The sequence below is a fragment of the Dermacentor variabilis genome, chromosome 3 (genome assembly GCF_050947875.1).
Source record: "Dermacentor variabilis isolate Ectoservices chromosome 3, ASM5094787v1, whole genome shotgun sequence".
NCBI classification, from domain to species: domain Eukaryota; kingdom Metazoa; phylum Arthropoda; class Arachnida; order Ixodida; family Ixodidae; genus Dermacentor; species Dermacentor variabilis.
Window position 1 is genome coordinate 84,999,141 of NC_134570.1, and position 14,769 is coordinate 85,013,909.

Genomic DNA, 14,769 nt, shown 5'->3' on the forward strand with positions numbered 1-14,769 from the left:
TGACTGCCGTGACATCATCAATACAAAATTAGGACAGTATGGTTGAAAAAAAAATGTCAAAAATAATCAAAAAGGAGGCTTATCAGAAGACTCAGTCGGTATGCCAACAATAGTGCGTCTTCAATTAAATTACCTTTCTCTAATGATAATGAAAGTACGACAGCGTGATGACGACGCCATTACGAGAATGGGATGAATGCTTCGGCATGAAGATGATAGTGTCGCGTCGAAGACATGATAATAAATGTATGTCAAGGATGGTGTGGAGACGACGGAATGAAATGTATGAGATGACGTAGCAGGGATGACGTAGCAAATGCATGACGAGGTGCGATGACGACGTCTCAGTGACGACGACGGCATGAAAATACCGTAAAATGACGATGAAATGCAAAAGCATGTATCCGACGGAATGAAGTCAAGGTAGAATATGGATAGCACGACAACGCCATGCCATGAAGACGATGGCATGATCACACTAGTATGCTTCTGAAATGATGACGTTGGTACGAGGACACCGTTTGACGAAGGCAAGATGAGAAAGGAATGACAATGACTTGAAGACGATGGTATTTATATCACAGCAACACGAGAGTCGAATGAAGATGCTACAAAGAAAATGATGCCGCCACGACAGCATGACCACCAGGCGAACCAGTTAGTTTACCAACTTGCTCAAGTTAGTAGACTGATCAGAACACAGGGTTGTGCAAGACGCTTGATAGACAGAATTAAAGAGTCTGAATTAGGCAAGGAAGGCTAATCGCATTGAAATGTGCTGCGCACAATCATACATGTGTGAAATAGTGGTGGCGCAACTCAAGAAAACACTAACGACACTAAGCCCCAGATATAAGGCACACTGAGAACACAACGGGATATGCGTTTTCAATATTTCATTTCTCTAAAAGAAAGCGCGAGAGAGTTGTCTGAACGGGAAAGAGAAAGTTAATTAGAACGATCGTTGCTTGATCAGCATAATCGGCGTCGGCCTTTGAGATAACACACGAAGCCTGAAAAAATACCTAGAAATTTTGCCAAGTACAGTCGCACACGTACTTATTCCAGCATAAAGATTAACAAGAATTTTCAATTTCTGTTGTGTCCGACAAAACTTGGACAAAAGGGACCGTGTGAATCCATTTCTTGATTTCTAGGAGAGATTTATTCTATCTAGCAATGTGCAGTTTACACACCATTGTAATTTCCGTAGCAACCTTTCTTTCTTTATCTTTCTTTAATGATTTATTTAAGACAATGAACAGATTGTCTTAGGGGACACGGTTAAAGGCAAACATTTGCCTGACTAGGCCGTGCCACCCGTACATTGGCAGCAACATGGCAGTGGCAGGCTTTCAGGAGGTCACACATGAAATTATAGTACACATTTTCAACACTTGAGTACACAATTCGCGTAAGAAGAAATAAAAAATTTTAAAGTTTATACAGTTTTCTAAAAAATTGAAGCACAACAACAGGAAAAAAGAAGCATGTACGAAATTTTTCATACCTGTAGCTGAAAGGTTAAAGTTTACACAGTTTTCTAAAAACAACAACAAGAAACATGTACAAAATTTTCTATACCTGAAGTTGAACATTTCTGTTAGTCTTCGGATAGTAACAATTCTTTTACCGTTTTCTTAAAGTTTTGCTTTGAAATTCCAGAATTTAGCAGGTCCAATAACAAGGGGTAGTCGTTTAGAAGGTTAGGAAGTTGAACTGCTAGTTTTTGATCTCCGTATTTTGTTCGGCAACGTGGTTTTCCTATCAGAGTTTTTCTGAGGTTATAGCTTGTCGTTTTGCCATGGTATTTACTTTGGAAGGAAAATTTGTCTTCCCAGAATTGCCGTGAAATTTCGACGAATAATTTGTAAGTGTGAAGTTTTGATACTGTTAATATTTTAGATTTGTTATAGTATGGTTTAGTGGTATCAGTACGTTCTAATTTACCTATCGCGCGCAGTGCGCGGTTTGGAGTGTTTGAATTGATTTTAAGTTAGTTTGTGTAGTGGTTGACCAAACTAGAAAACAATAAGTTAATCGAGAATGTATAAGCGCATTGTAAATATTGCGTTTCACATTTATCGGTAGCAAATATCACAACCTATTTAGCACAGCGACAGCACGAGCAATATTTTTTCTAAGAACATCTACGTGCGGTGACCAGGACATATTTTCATGGAATGTAATTCCTAAAAATCTGGCTGTTGGTGCCTGTTCGAGGTTGACCTTGGCAATGATTGTCTTTATTTCCTATAAAGCGCTTACAAACATATAAAAATACAGTTATGATGTTTTTTTGCTCTACTGGAGAAGGAATGTGCCTGTGACCGCCAAGACGTTCTGACATCGCGCATCGTGTTTTTACGTTGATGGTGCCCACGACGGAATTTGCTTTCGTGACATTAAAGATGCACACAGAATGCCAACGTGACTGTCGGGGTTAGCGTATTACACATCGCCCGGCCTGAGGGTCCTTAGGTCACCGGTGCAATCATTGAAGCCTCAGAGCATTGGCTGACCGAGCCTAAATGGCGACCCTCTGGTAATAAGTAGGAGCGTTAACTGCTTAGCACTTTGCTTATTATACTTAAAATGAAACGTTAGCTCCAGAAGTCCCGGCAAGTTTGAAATGTCGGTACGTTGCTTTCGCGAAAAGAAGATTACAAGAAAATGGCGGCTTAATAGCAAGGTGTCAGAACATATCCCAAATGACTAAGTAAATTTTTGTAGACTGTAAAACACATTTTTAGAGGTTCAGAGACCCTAACACATTAGTTCACGAACGGTACAATATCGGGAATTTATATATTCCATTACCTCTCACTCGACACGTATATAAAGAAAACGCATGCCGATTAGGAGTAAAAAAATATGGTTATTAAAAACACTTTATAAGACAAGAATACATGATGCAATAGCTTGCAGCCAATGGAAGTGAAGAAGGAGTCACAGGCATGCGCGGCACATACAGCACAGTCACACCGTAACCTAGAAAAGCGGTTGCATAGGCGCTCCGTTTTCGGCCGCAAGGGCTGGAGTAACTTCGTGCGGAACTGCGTCGTTTTCATGGGACTCATCTGAACTGTCCGCCAGGCGTCGACGGCGAGTTATGGCTTGTGCTACCCTCTGCACAGCGGTCAACTGAGCCTCACATTTCCTGGTTGTGGAAGCGCCCACGTAGCTCTACGATTGGCTTCTTCGGCAATGGTTCGTAACTTGTGGGGAGGCACTATGAAGCGTACCAAAGACTAAACACAGGTTTCTAGAGTGCGCACTGCACCTTCCACATCCCTCGACCCATGGCACGATAAGATGATCCTGATGATGATTGTCATGATGAAGGTGATTTTTGGCATCCCCTTTGACACGAGTAGGTGACAAATATTCACCTAATCTGCTTGAGCACCCTACATGCAACGTGAAACTGCTACATCTAGTTGCTACATCTCAGGACACATGGCGAAATACAACGCAAGCGCAGTACAACGTTTCCACGTATTGACGTTACACGGCGCATGCCACATCGCGTGGAACTTGCACGATTCGAGGCTGCTGCTGCTGCTGCTGCCGCCGCCGCCGCGGCTGCTGCTGCTGATGATGATTTTGCAACTCCTTTGAAACTTGGCGGCGACAAACAGTTACCTAAAAGAAAAAGGTAAATTACGGGGTATTGCGGGCCAAAACCACGCTCTGAATATGAGGCACATCATAATGGGGTATTCCCAATTAGTTTTGAACACCTGGGGCTCCTTAACGCGTACCTATATCCAAGCGCAAGGGTGCCCTTGTGTTTCGCCCCCATCGAAATGGGGCCGCCCTTGGCTGAAATTTTTCATGCGACCTCGTGCTTTGGAGCGAAACACCACGGCTACTAAGCAACCAGGCCTGATAAAACAGTCCCTTAGTCTCCTTGATCGAGACAGGTTTGCTATGACTTTTTTGAATGTAGGATTTTTATACATCTCCTTAATCTTTATTCGTTTTCAAAGCAACGCAGCCCTTTTTTGCCAATCTCCCACAGTGTGTAGGAGCCCAGAGTTAACTGCGTCTAACACAGGTGGAGCTCACGGCGGCGGCGCCCATGGCCAGCCAAAACGGCTATTGGATTAAGCCCACAACAGGTTAAGATGTGAAAACTCAGTCGTATTTGCGTGGTACTACAATTACCTTATTGAGTGGCTGACGTATTGCGCTGCTTAGGCTGAGCGTAGGAATAAAGTCCCCAAAGCGGCGGCTTTACTTTAACGGGCGCGACATGCGAGAACGCCGGTGTACCGTGCGTTGTGCGAAAGTTGAAGAAACCCAGGTCACCGAAATTAATTTGGAGCCTTATGCTGCGGCGTGCGTCGTTATTATGTTGTTGTTTTGGCAAGTAGAACCCCAGGATTTTGTCTTAAAAAGTACCGGATTGATGCATGGGCATTGCTGTCGTGGTCTTCAGATCCTGTGATATTTTCGAGAAAAAGATTCTTAGAAATTCCACGCATGCCTTCCTTACCGTGGTTGCTGTCATGTCGAACAAGCCCGCGTGTCACTTCACGTTGCACGTGACCGCAAGGCCACATTCAACCTAGAGCGTGTGCGCGCATGCCAGTTCCCACTATGCCACCGACGTAGGAATGAAAGGAAAAAATAATGGTCTACCATACCCCTGTCCTTCACGTCTTACTTATCTCAGCATACGTCTCTCGTCACCCTTCTCTCAAGAAACATAACCTTGGTCCAACTGACATAAGTGCTTCTGCATCTCATATGTTGTCTTTGCATAAATTGCTCTGTTTATCTCATTTTGCTGTCATCTGGCAGTGTGATCCGTCTAGCACAGAATCATTAACACTGGACAACAAAACATTTCTTGCTGGTACGCTGCATAAACATTGCTTGTGGTTAAGTTACAAAGCTGACAATTACTACAAATTATAGAATTGTAAACATCGCATTTACATTTACTGCATTCAAGCAACAGCTTCACAAAAGCATCGATTCCCAGGGATTGTAAATAAGTGTGTTGACATAAGTTTTTACCTTGGAAGCAATTTCATAAATATTGCTGCTTTAGTTTTCTTTCACCCATGTCTCCTGGACCTGAGGGTTAAGTAAATAAATAATAATAAAATAAACTTTATACCCGAATATCGGGCGATGTGCGCTGCGCTTGACTACAACCGTTGATTTAGTATTGATCCCGAATTCATCCGAGCAATGAGCTGGAGATGAATCTAGCTTACACAGGAATGATAGGAGGCCGGGCTTTGTGACTACGTTCTCATGTATATAAAACTGAACGCTGACCAAGTGCCTTTATAGCAGTGCTCGAAATGGAGGCGGAGAAAATGCAGCGAAAACCTCCGTTTGAACATCCAGCATTGCCGAAATCGCCTTCGAATAAATCTTACTCATACTGTATGGGTGGAATAGCAACAAAGTTAATCTTTTACTTCTTTTTTTTGTGACAGTAGTTTAGAGGCCGAATTTTGCTACCGTTTCACCACACCGTCTGCGCGTCGCTTTTTAAATCGGACAAGGATTACGACGGCTGCTATCGTAAATCACCAAGTAATATTCTTTTATTGCGCTATGCAGACGTTCAACGGTGTCTTAGGATGAATAAAAAACGAAACCTACCCACACCGAGGCTACAACCGTGCTGAATCTAGGATACTCAAATTCCGCGCCGCACATGGCTCGGCAAACCACAAGGTCGCATATATATATATTATATATATATGTGTGTGTGTGTGTGTGTGTGTGTGTGTGTGTCTGCGTGTGTGTGTGTGCTTATACAGGGATACAGGGAAGCGATGGCAAGAACATTATCTAGGTTCTGTCCAGCTACATGCCATTTTACACACTTATTGTGTGGCTCACGCTACGTGCGGTACCCGATATAATCAGCGAATGGACATTGCCTAAAGACACAGTCGTGCTTATAGAATAGTACAAGATATTGTACCGTACTATTACACTGCATAATTAAAATCGCATACCAATACAAGTTGCTGGCATACTTGCGAAGCTCTATCTACCATGGCTTTAATTATTTTCCTGACGATTTCCTCTTTTGTGCGCTTCCGTGGTGTGTTCGCTGTTGCTGTTTATTTAAAATTCGCGTATTATCAATATATTATTAGCAGCTGTATATTTACTTAGTCATTTAGGCGAATTTCTAAGACCTCGCCATTTAGACGCCATTTCTTTGTAATCTTCTCTTCGCGAAAGCCACTTGCCGACATTTGAAAACTAGCTGGGACTTCTGCAGCTAGCATTTGATTTTAAATATAATCAGCAAAGTGTTAAGCAGTTAATGCTCCTATTTATTACCAGAGGCTCGCCATTTAGGCTTGGTGAGCCAGAGCTCTGACGCTTGAGTGAATGAACCGGTGAACAAAGGACGCTTAGGCCGGGCGATTTGTAATACGTTAACCGCGACCGTTTACTGCGGTCGCGTGCCGCGTGCCGCTATACTGTTTCAATTCTAATAGCATTACCGTCGACAATCATCATGAAATGAACTTCAACGGAAGATTTTTTTTCGCATCACCGCTCTTACGGCTACTGACCCTAAACAATAAAACACGGATTGTCATATTAAAGGAAAAGAGCACGTAGGAAAACGTACAACAGAGCTATTACAATAACATGGTCATGGGGTGCTTGTAAACGTTTCTGGTCGGAGATCTCTCGTCTAAAGACCTTTAATTAAAGGTACATTAATGATATTAGGTGCTTAGGCATATATACTAGCGCTCTAAAAGTCAAGGCACCGCGGAAGATCTGTTGCTCACGAGAAATGAAAGCTATTAGGCTCTACAGATGATTAGACAAGACCTAGTTTAACTTTCCAATGTTCTAATTTTATTAGAAATCTCATGGTCGGGACAAAAATATAGCATGAACGCATGATAGTGTTTAGTGAATGAAAGCATGGAATTAGAAGGATTGAATGTGAAGGTGGAAATATGTGCCATAAAGCAATTAATAAAAGGTGAATTAGCCTGATTATGTCATTATTCAAACAGGCGCTTTGACATTGTTGTAGACGCAATGGCTACGTTATTGGCAAATTTAGATGAAGAAATAAAAATTATGCTCCTCCTGCAAGCACATTTTGAATATTTCATGCAGCAAAACAGAATCCCACACTTTTGGAATCACAAATGTGGGTTTCACCCATAGGGATGCTTTCTGCGTAGTCTAAGAATGTGTTATAGAGGGCAGCGAATGCTCTCGTAATCTTTTATCTTGTCCTATTGTGTGCGTTTCAAATGATGGCTATTCCTTCTTGCTACTACTGTTGCGTTCATTTAAGCGCGTAAGTTTTCCTCCTAACAGCAATTACATTATTTGGCACCTTCTGAACAGCGCATATGTGTGTCGCCTTCACCTCCTCCTCATTTAGTAGTGCTGTTGCTCGTTAAACAGTAGGTGTTATTCGTTCCCGATGAGTCGGAACGAACAAGCCCAGCAGCAAGCCTTGAGTTACTTTAAGCCATGCTTTAAATTAGTTCGTAAATATTACTAGGAGTAATTCATCCAATTGTTGTTCAATCACTCATAATGGGTATAACCGACGACTTCCATGGGTAATAAAAAGAACGACGTCTCCACAAATTATCACTTAATTCTTTCGCCAGGACCCCACACTGTGTATGAGTGGTGAGATGGACGGGTAACCATAATATTCGTTTACAAGTGTTTAAGCTATATGCGGAGGTGAAACATCCGCACCTTGTCTCAGCGCGAAACGTCGGCGCCAGGGTAGACGTAGTTGTGCGGCTGCGAAACGTAGCCAGCACGCACGAAAATCTTAAGATCCCACTGTTGCACCAACTGAGGCAAGCGCCGGTAGACTAATATGAAGATACAGTTGGTGCAGCAGTCAGATCTAACATGCGAGTTTTCTTAAATTTCGGAACCCCATAGCTCCCATCATCTGAGAAGGTACATCTTCGCATTTCGGTGGCATAAGGCATCATATGCGATAAGGATTTACATCAAGTGGTTTTTATATAAGTGCCCACCTGTGTCCAAAGCTGCCTGGCAAGCTAAAGAGTCCTAGCGGCTCGCGCATACATTTATATCACGAGAAGAATAGCTGAAAGAAAGCCATGCCGACTCACTCCAAAATCGCACTTATGCCACCGGTTCTCTTGTGTGACTCGTTGTTCCTTGCTAAACTCGTGGGCTTTCCTCCTAACTCATCCCGCACTACGAAGGACCTTACTGAGTCTTAGAGCGAACATCGCCGGTGAATGTTCTCATGTTTTCATTGACCCACTTTCTCCATCGGAGGACAAGCGCTGGCGCGGACGTGACCTCGTCCCCGTGACGCGTCTCAGTACCTACCACAGCCCTCTATTTCTTAGGTCGCCAACATTGCTCTTTTACTGCTGTGGGTGAGTGTGAAGAAGACGAGTCTCCGTCCAGCAGTTTCGCCAACGCTGAGCTCGCTCTGTTGGTGCTGGTATCTTTCAACATGGTGCACCGCGCTGCGTGGCCGTTTTTTTCTTGTAGCGTCGTTGAAGGAAAGCACCGGCAATACACCGAGCTCTTATAAATATCAACGCTGATATCTGTCTTCCATGTGCAGATAATATCTGACATCAGTTACGCATGCGGTGAAGTTGATATCGCTGTGCAGTATATTTCTATGATTAATGATAAAGTTTACTGTGCCTAACCAGTTCCCAAACCTATTCATTCTTGCGAACGATTTGGCAAACCATTATAAAAATGTGTTTTCCTGAATAGCAAGCAACATTCTATCCTGCGAGCAACAGCCGAGCATTGCCGGTGCATCATGTTCATCTACAGCCTAACTGCAGTCAACAATACGGCAATTGCATTATATGAAGTTCAGTCAATGGCAATAGACATTGGCCTCAGGCGCCCATTCAGCTGGTTCTGCGTTGTGGTTGACGGCAGTTTTGCCGTCCTTGAACTGGACTTTCTGAATCACTTCAATCTTGACGTCAGCGTTCCCAGTCATCGGCTCAAGATCATTTCGCTCGCTGCTCTCGAATTCAAATGCGCCCTGTCCTCCTTCGGTATTTGCACTTTGTTGCATAGCCATGGCGTGCTCGCAATAACGCCAGACCAGTGAAGCCTCAGCGTAGTCAGTAGAACAAAATGAACGTTTATTCAAAGGTGTAGAGCGTATTTATAAGTAGCCGAGTGGCAGGAAGATAGAAAGGAGCACGTGTTAGTAGAGATAGTCCGAACCCGAAGGATCGCCAGATGAGGCGATAAAAGGTGCGCGCACTTCGAAAATGCGTTAAGTTGCAACATTCCTTCCTCCTCAGAAATGAAAGCGTTGCACTGGCTTGTGTTCTCTCGTTGAGCTTCGCAGAGTTTGTTGGGCGACACCTGTATGCAACGGGGCCACTGGAATATCTGGTGCCGCAAAGTCTGGAGAACGGGTGCCATTTGGAATGCGCCGAGCGGTTATGCCTTCATCCGGATTCACCGTTTCTGGATGCTGTAGTTGTGTTGCTTGGTCCGGCTCACTGCGATGTGTGGTGGTTGTAGTTACTGTTGGTTTGACGCCTGGTACTTCCTGTCGAGGGCGGACCTGGTCCACGTGCCGCTGGATGACTCCGTCTGATGTTTCCACGGTCACCATCCTCGCTCCCGACGTCGCCTTCACATGACCGGGCGTCCACTTGCTCCCCACACCGTAATTGCGGGTATACAATTCACTTGCAGGTAGCGGCAGCCAGTCATCTTGGTCCTCTTTTGGCCCTGCAAGTGCTGGAGGAAAGCATGTGTCCAAGCGTGAGCGTATTTGATAGCCCAGAAGGAGCTCTGCTGGGGATTTACCCGATTTTCGCGGAGTCCTCCGGTAGTTAAATAGCAACCGTACTAGGTTCTCTTCCAGTTTTCCTTTCGTCATTTTTCGAAGACCATCTTTTATCGTTCGCACTGCCCTTTCCGCCGCACCATTAGACTGGGGATGGTATGGAGCGCATCGAAGGTGCACAATGTTGTTGTTTGCCACGAACAACGCGAAGTCTTGACTGGCAAATGGGGTCCCGTTGTCAGAAACGATCGTGCGCGGTATTCCAAACCTGGTATTCCAAACCTACAGTGAATGGTAGTCTGCGTTGAGGCATGTGACAAAGGTATTGCTTCGAGCCATTTGGTGTGTGCGTCGACTACTACGAGTATCATTTTTCCGCAGATCGGACCCGCGTGGTCAATGTGAATACGGGACCACCTTTCGCCTGTTTCAGGCCAGTTAACGACGGGAGCTGCAGTTGGCATCGGCAGATTTTGCACACAGTACTGGCATTGTGCAGACACGTCTTCAATATTTTTGTCGAGGCCTGGCCACCAGAACAAAGAACGAGCGACAGATTTCATTGCCGGTGAACCCTGGTGCGTTTCATGTAGAAGATGCAGCACTCGCTCCCTAGCTTCGGTCGGTATTATGACCATATTACCCCAGTACACCAGTTCATGTGCTACGGATAATTCGAGCTTGCGGTCAAAAAACGGCAGTACGGCCCGGGCCATTCCGTTTGCGTTTCTGGGCCACCCATGTAATATGTACCGTTTGACCTCGACCAGGACAGGGTCAAAAGCCGTTAATGCTTTCAGCTCACGCGTTGTTATGGTGCCATTGTTCAGCTGGTTTAGCGACAGCACATATTCGGGCGGCTCACCGTCATCGTCAGATTCCGAAGATCTTTGCGGAAGTCGGCTGAGGGCGTCAGCGTTCAGCATCTGTCGTCCTGGTGCATACTGCAGCCGGTAGCGGTAGGCCCCCAGGTGGAGTGCCCAACGTTGTATCCGTGCGGCGGCCATTGTGGGCGTCTGCTTGTCCGATTTCAGCAGGCCCAACAATGGCTGGTGGTCAGTCACTAAGGTAAATTCCCGACCTAGAAGGTAGTCGCGGAGTTTCGTGACGCCGAATACCAGTGCCAGTGCCTCTCGCTCAAGCTGCGAATAGTTGCGCTCCGCCTGCGTTAATGTTCGCGAGCGGAACCCAATGGGCCTGTGAACGTTACCGGTCGTGTGAAACAAGACAGCTCCCACACCGTACGGAGACGCGTCACACTCAAGTTTAAGTTCCTTCGAAGGGTCGAAATGAACTAGAACCTTGGCTGTTTTAAGGCTTTGCTTGGCAAGATCAAACGCGTGCTCTTGCGGCTGTTTCCATTGCCAGCGTGCGTTCTTTTCAAGCAGTTGATACAATGGGCCAAGTGTGGTTGACATGTTCGGCAGAAACCGCAAGGTCGATCCAAATAGGTCGCGAAGCTTCGGGCGAAAAGCGGTTCAGTACAGATTGTCACCGACATCAGCATGGGGGGTTATGGGAGCTGCGATTGAAGCGCGACTATGTTTGGAGGGAACAAACATTGGGAAAGAAAGACGCGTTTTTTAATTCAAACGAGACACAGTTAGATTCATTCAACGAAAATAAAATTCCTAGACAGTTTTATACATTCTTGACGAGTTAAGAAAATACAAGTTTAATTTTATTATTATTAATAAATGCATTTCTTTCAAGCGCCCATCGCTACAGGGGGCGTTGACGCCACTATCACTCGCAATGCAATGCACGTCTTGAAATGGGCAGAAAGGCGCACTCGTATCACCTGTTGAAATACGCCCCCCCTCACAGCTTGTGCTTTCTTGCTTGTCAAAGTTTGTCTGAATTTGGTGACGCGGGTAGCTTCATTGCTTTTTAATCTGTTCAGTCAAATGTAGTAAGTTAAGACCGCCAGATAATTGTGTAGTTGTCTTCGTGCGACCGTGCTGGCCGACGGGCTTGGCATCCAACAATAGGATCAGCACTCTACACCTAAAGCTTTCGTCGGCCTCCAAAGAAAGTATGTTCTGTGCAGGGATGCGATTTCGACAACCGTACGGCTGGCCTTTTCCTGCATCGCTTTCCACGCTGAAAGCTCGAAACGCCCGTCAAGTCGAATGGCGGGGCATTTGAATATATAGCTCCAAAGGAAGAACAACGAAACAAATTTCGCGCCTTCGAAAACAAAATGACGTCACTTCTGCGTTTAACGGGCATGGGGTCACATTATTGTTTCTTCCGCCGGAAGTGTTCCCACCACATACAGATGGCGCTAAGCCCCATGGACCGCCGATGGACCGTCATGTTTTGAACGTATGGGCTCCTATGGAAGCTTCGCTACCAGGTATACATTTACCTTGGAAACCGCGCGTAATCATACCCAAGAATGAAGCTCACTGACATTACAGGGGCTCGGTGCCTTCATGATAGCGTCAAGGTTTCTTTCTGTCCGATGAAGCCCATCACGATCGATCCGATGGCCTAGATAAGTTACTTCTGGGCTGCGCAAGTTGCATTTATCGAACCTTAGCTTTACACCGCGCTCTCGGAAGCGCTGTAAGACGTTTTTCAGCCTTTCGCCGCCGTCACTCGCTTTTTCGGAAATGAGCACATCGTCAAGATAAGCCTGTGCTCCTGGAAGGCCAGCCAATACCTCATCCATTTTCCTTTGGAATATTGCGGGCGCTGAGGCTATACCGAAAGGAAGTCGATTGTAGCAAAATAGCCCTTTTGGCGTATTAATGACGCAAACTTTCTTGGCGTTATCGTTTAGCGCCACTTGATTGCATGCATCCCGTAAATCCAAAGTGCTGAAATAGTCACGATCGTGTAATCGGGCAAACATATCCTCAATGATTGGCAATGGGTATTGCTCAGTTGCACACGCTGGATTTACTGTGGCCTTGAAATCGCCGCAGATTCTTACTGCGCCGTCTTTCTTAAGCACTACGACTATGGGCGTTGCCCATTCAGAGTGTGCCACCGGCGACAGCACGCCCACAGAAACTAAACGGTCTAGCTCGAGTGACACTCGCTCGCGTAGCGCGTATGGAATGGGTCTGGCCTTGCAGAACTTGGGTACGGCGCCTTCCTTCATGTGCAGGCTGGCTGGAGGACCCTTGATTAGCCCCAGTTCCTCGGAGAACACGTCGTTGTAGTCATTGAATATGCTGTTCACGCTGGATTCGCTCGAGTCATTTGTTGCCGCCGAGTTCTCTAAAAAACTAACCACTGGAGCACCTGCGCTGTTCAGCCGCTGGATTAAATCGCGACCGCAGAGGCTTGGTCCCGCACAGTCCAAGACTGTCAGCGCACACTTCACTGTCACACCTTTATGACAAACCTGGAGCGCAAGCTCCCCAAGTACTGGAAGGCGTCCTGTGTAGCAAGATAAAGTGAAACTGGACGGTTTCAGTTTCGGCCATTGCTCACGGTGCTTATAGTATAGTTCACGCGGGATGACACAAAACGGGCGACCCGGTATCAACTTCCATGCTCAGCTGCACACCGCACCAATCAAACGTTCGGCGGATCGGCGGTTCCAGACAGCTTTTTCGTTGGGATACCAAAGTCCAAATGTGGGTGGCTTCGGATTCCTTGTCGGCTGAGGCTTCCGTCCCCAAGAGGGTGTTAGTTTGGGCTGTCCTTGCCGTGCCTTGTTCTCTAGCCCCGCGACTTCGACATTTCCTTGCAAGGTGACCACGTCGTCCACAGCGGTAACAGCGAGCGTTAGACCAGGAGCAACACGCGTCATTATGTTTTGTACTACCGCACCTTGCGCATTCTTGACGTGTGGCAGCCCTCCTCTCATCCACTAGAGTTTCTTTCCGATACGCCTGTACTTTTAACACGGGTGTCGTTGCCGGTCCGATCATCTCTTTTACATCACTATCCGCAGCCTCAGCTGCAAGGGCCATCGCTTCAGCGTCTTGTAGCGTTAATTCTCGCTGTGCCAGTAGCTGCTTCTGCAGGGCACCTGCCCGCATTCCACAAACAATGCGATCTCGAAGCATGCGATCCAAAGCACTGCCAAAATTGCAATTGTCAGCTATTCGGCGAATGTCTACCAGGAATTCATTAACAGGCTCGCCCTCCGCTTGACAACGACTGAAGAACTTGTAGCTTTCGGTGATTTCGTGTCTTTTGGGACTGTAGTGCTCAATCAAAACTTCGACGACTTCTTCATACGTCAATGCATTTGGGTTGCGTGGAGCCACCTTCCCTGCCAGCACTTGGATCGTATGCGTATTTAACGCAGCAACAAGCAATGCTCTTTTCTTAGTCGAGTCTTCAATCGCATTCGCTTCGAAGTATGCTCCTACTTTAATAAGGTACGGCTTCCACTTATCTTTGCCTTCTTCGAAGTCGGGAAGTTGGTGAGCCATGATGACCTTGGTTTCTCGGTTCTGCGTGGGTTCCGGTTCAGCGTCGACTTTCACTGCATGGGCGATGTCCATCCTCGTCGCCACTGTTGCATAGCCATGGCGTGCTCGCAATAACGCCAGACCAGTGAAGCCTCAGCGTAGTCAGTAGAACAAAATGAACGTTTATTCAAAGGTGTAGAGCGTATTTATAAGTAGCCGAGTGGCAGGAAGATAGAAAGGAGCACGTGTTAGTAGAGATAGTCCGAACCCGAAGGATCGCCAAATGAGGCGATAAAAGGTGCGCGCACTTCGAAAATGCGTTAAGTTGCAACACACTTTAAACCCATAGTCAAAGTTCCAAAAGATTCTGGCTGAATTTCCTGCAATACTCAAACCTAGGAACACCGAACTGACAATCAAGCAGACGCATCACATCGTCGCCACCAGCCTTTACTCGGTGCTAGATCACGGAGGCTCGCTGGACAAAGGCTCGAATTCGCCCTCCATGAGTTCGTCAATTCGCTCTAGCTCAGCATCTTTTTAACTTTCATCCAGCAATTGGTATTCCGCGCTGCATATGCTGCCAGA

At 46.1% G+C, this 14,769-nt stretch overlaps 1 protein-coding gene across 1 annotated transcript; it reads right to left on the minus strand.

Annotated features, from left to right (window-relative positions):
- Window positions 1-9,301: 9,301 nt before the first annotated feature.
- Window positions 9,302-14,274, minus strand: LOC142574591 (uncharacterized). Its single transcript, XM_075683639.1, has 4 exons — window positions 13,707-14,274; window positions 12,744-13,195; window positions 10,608-10,965; window positions 9,302-9,744 (listed from the first exon to the last, which is right to left on the minus strand). The coding sequence occupies exons 1-4, from the start codon at window positions 14,272-14,274 to the stop codon at window positions 9,302-9,304; spliced, it is 1,821 nt and encodes a 606-aa protein (XP_075539754.1).
- Window positions 14,275-14,769: the final 495 nt, after the last annotated feature.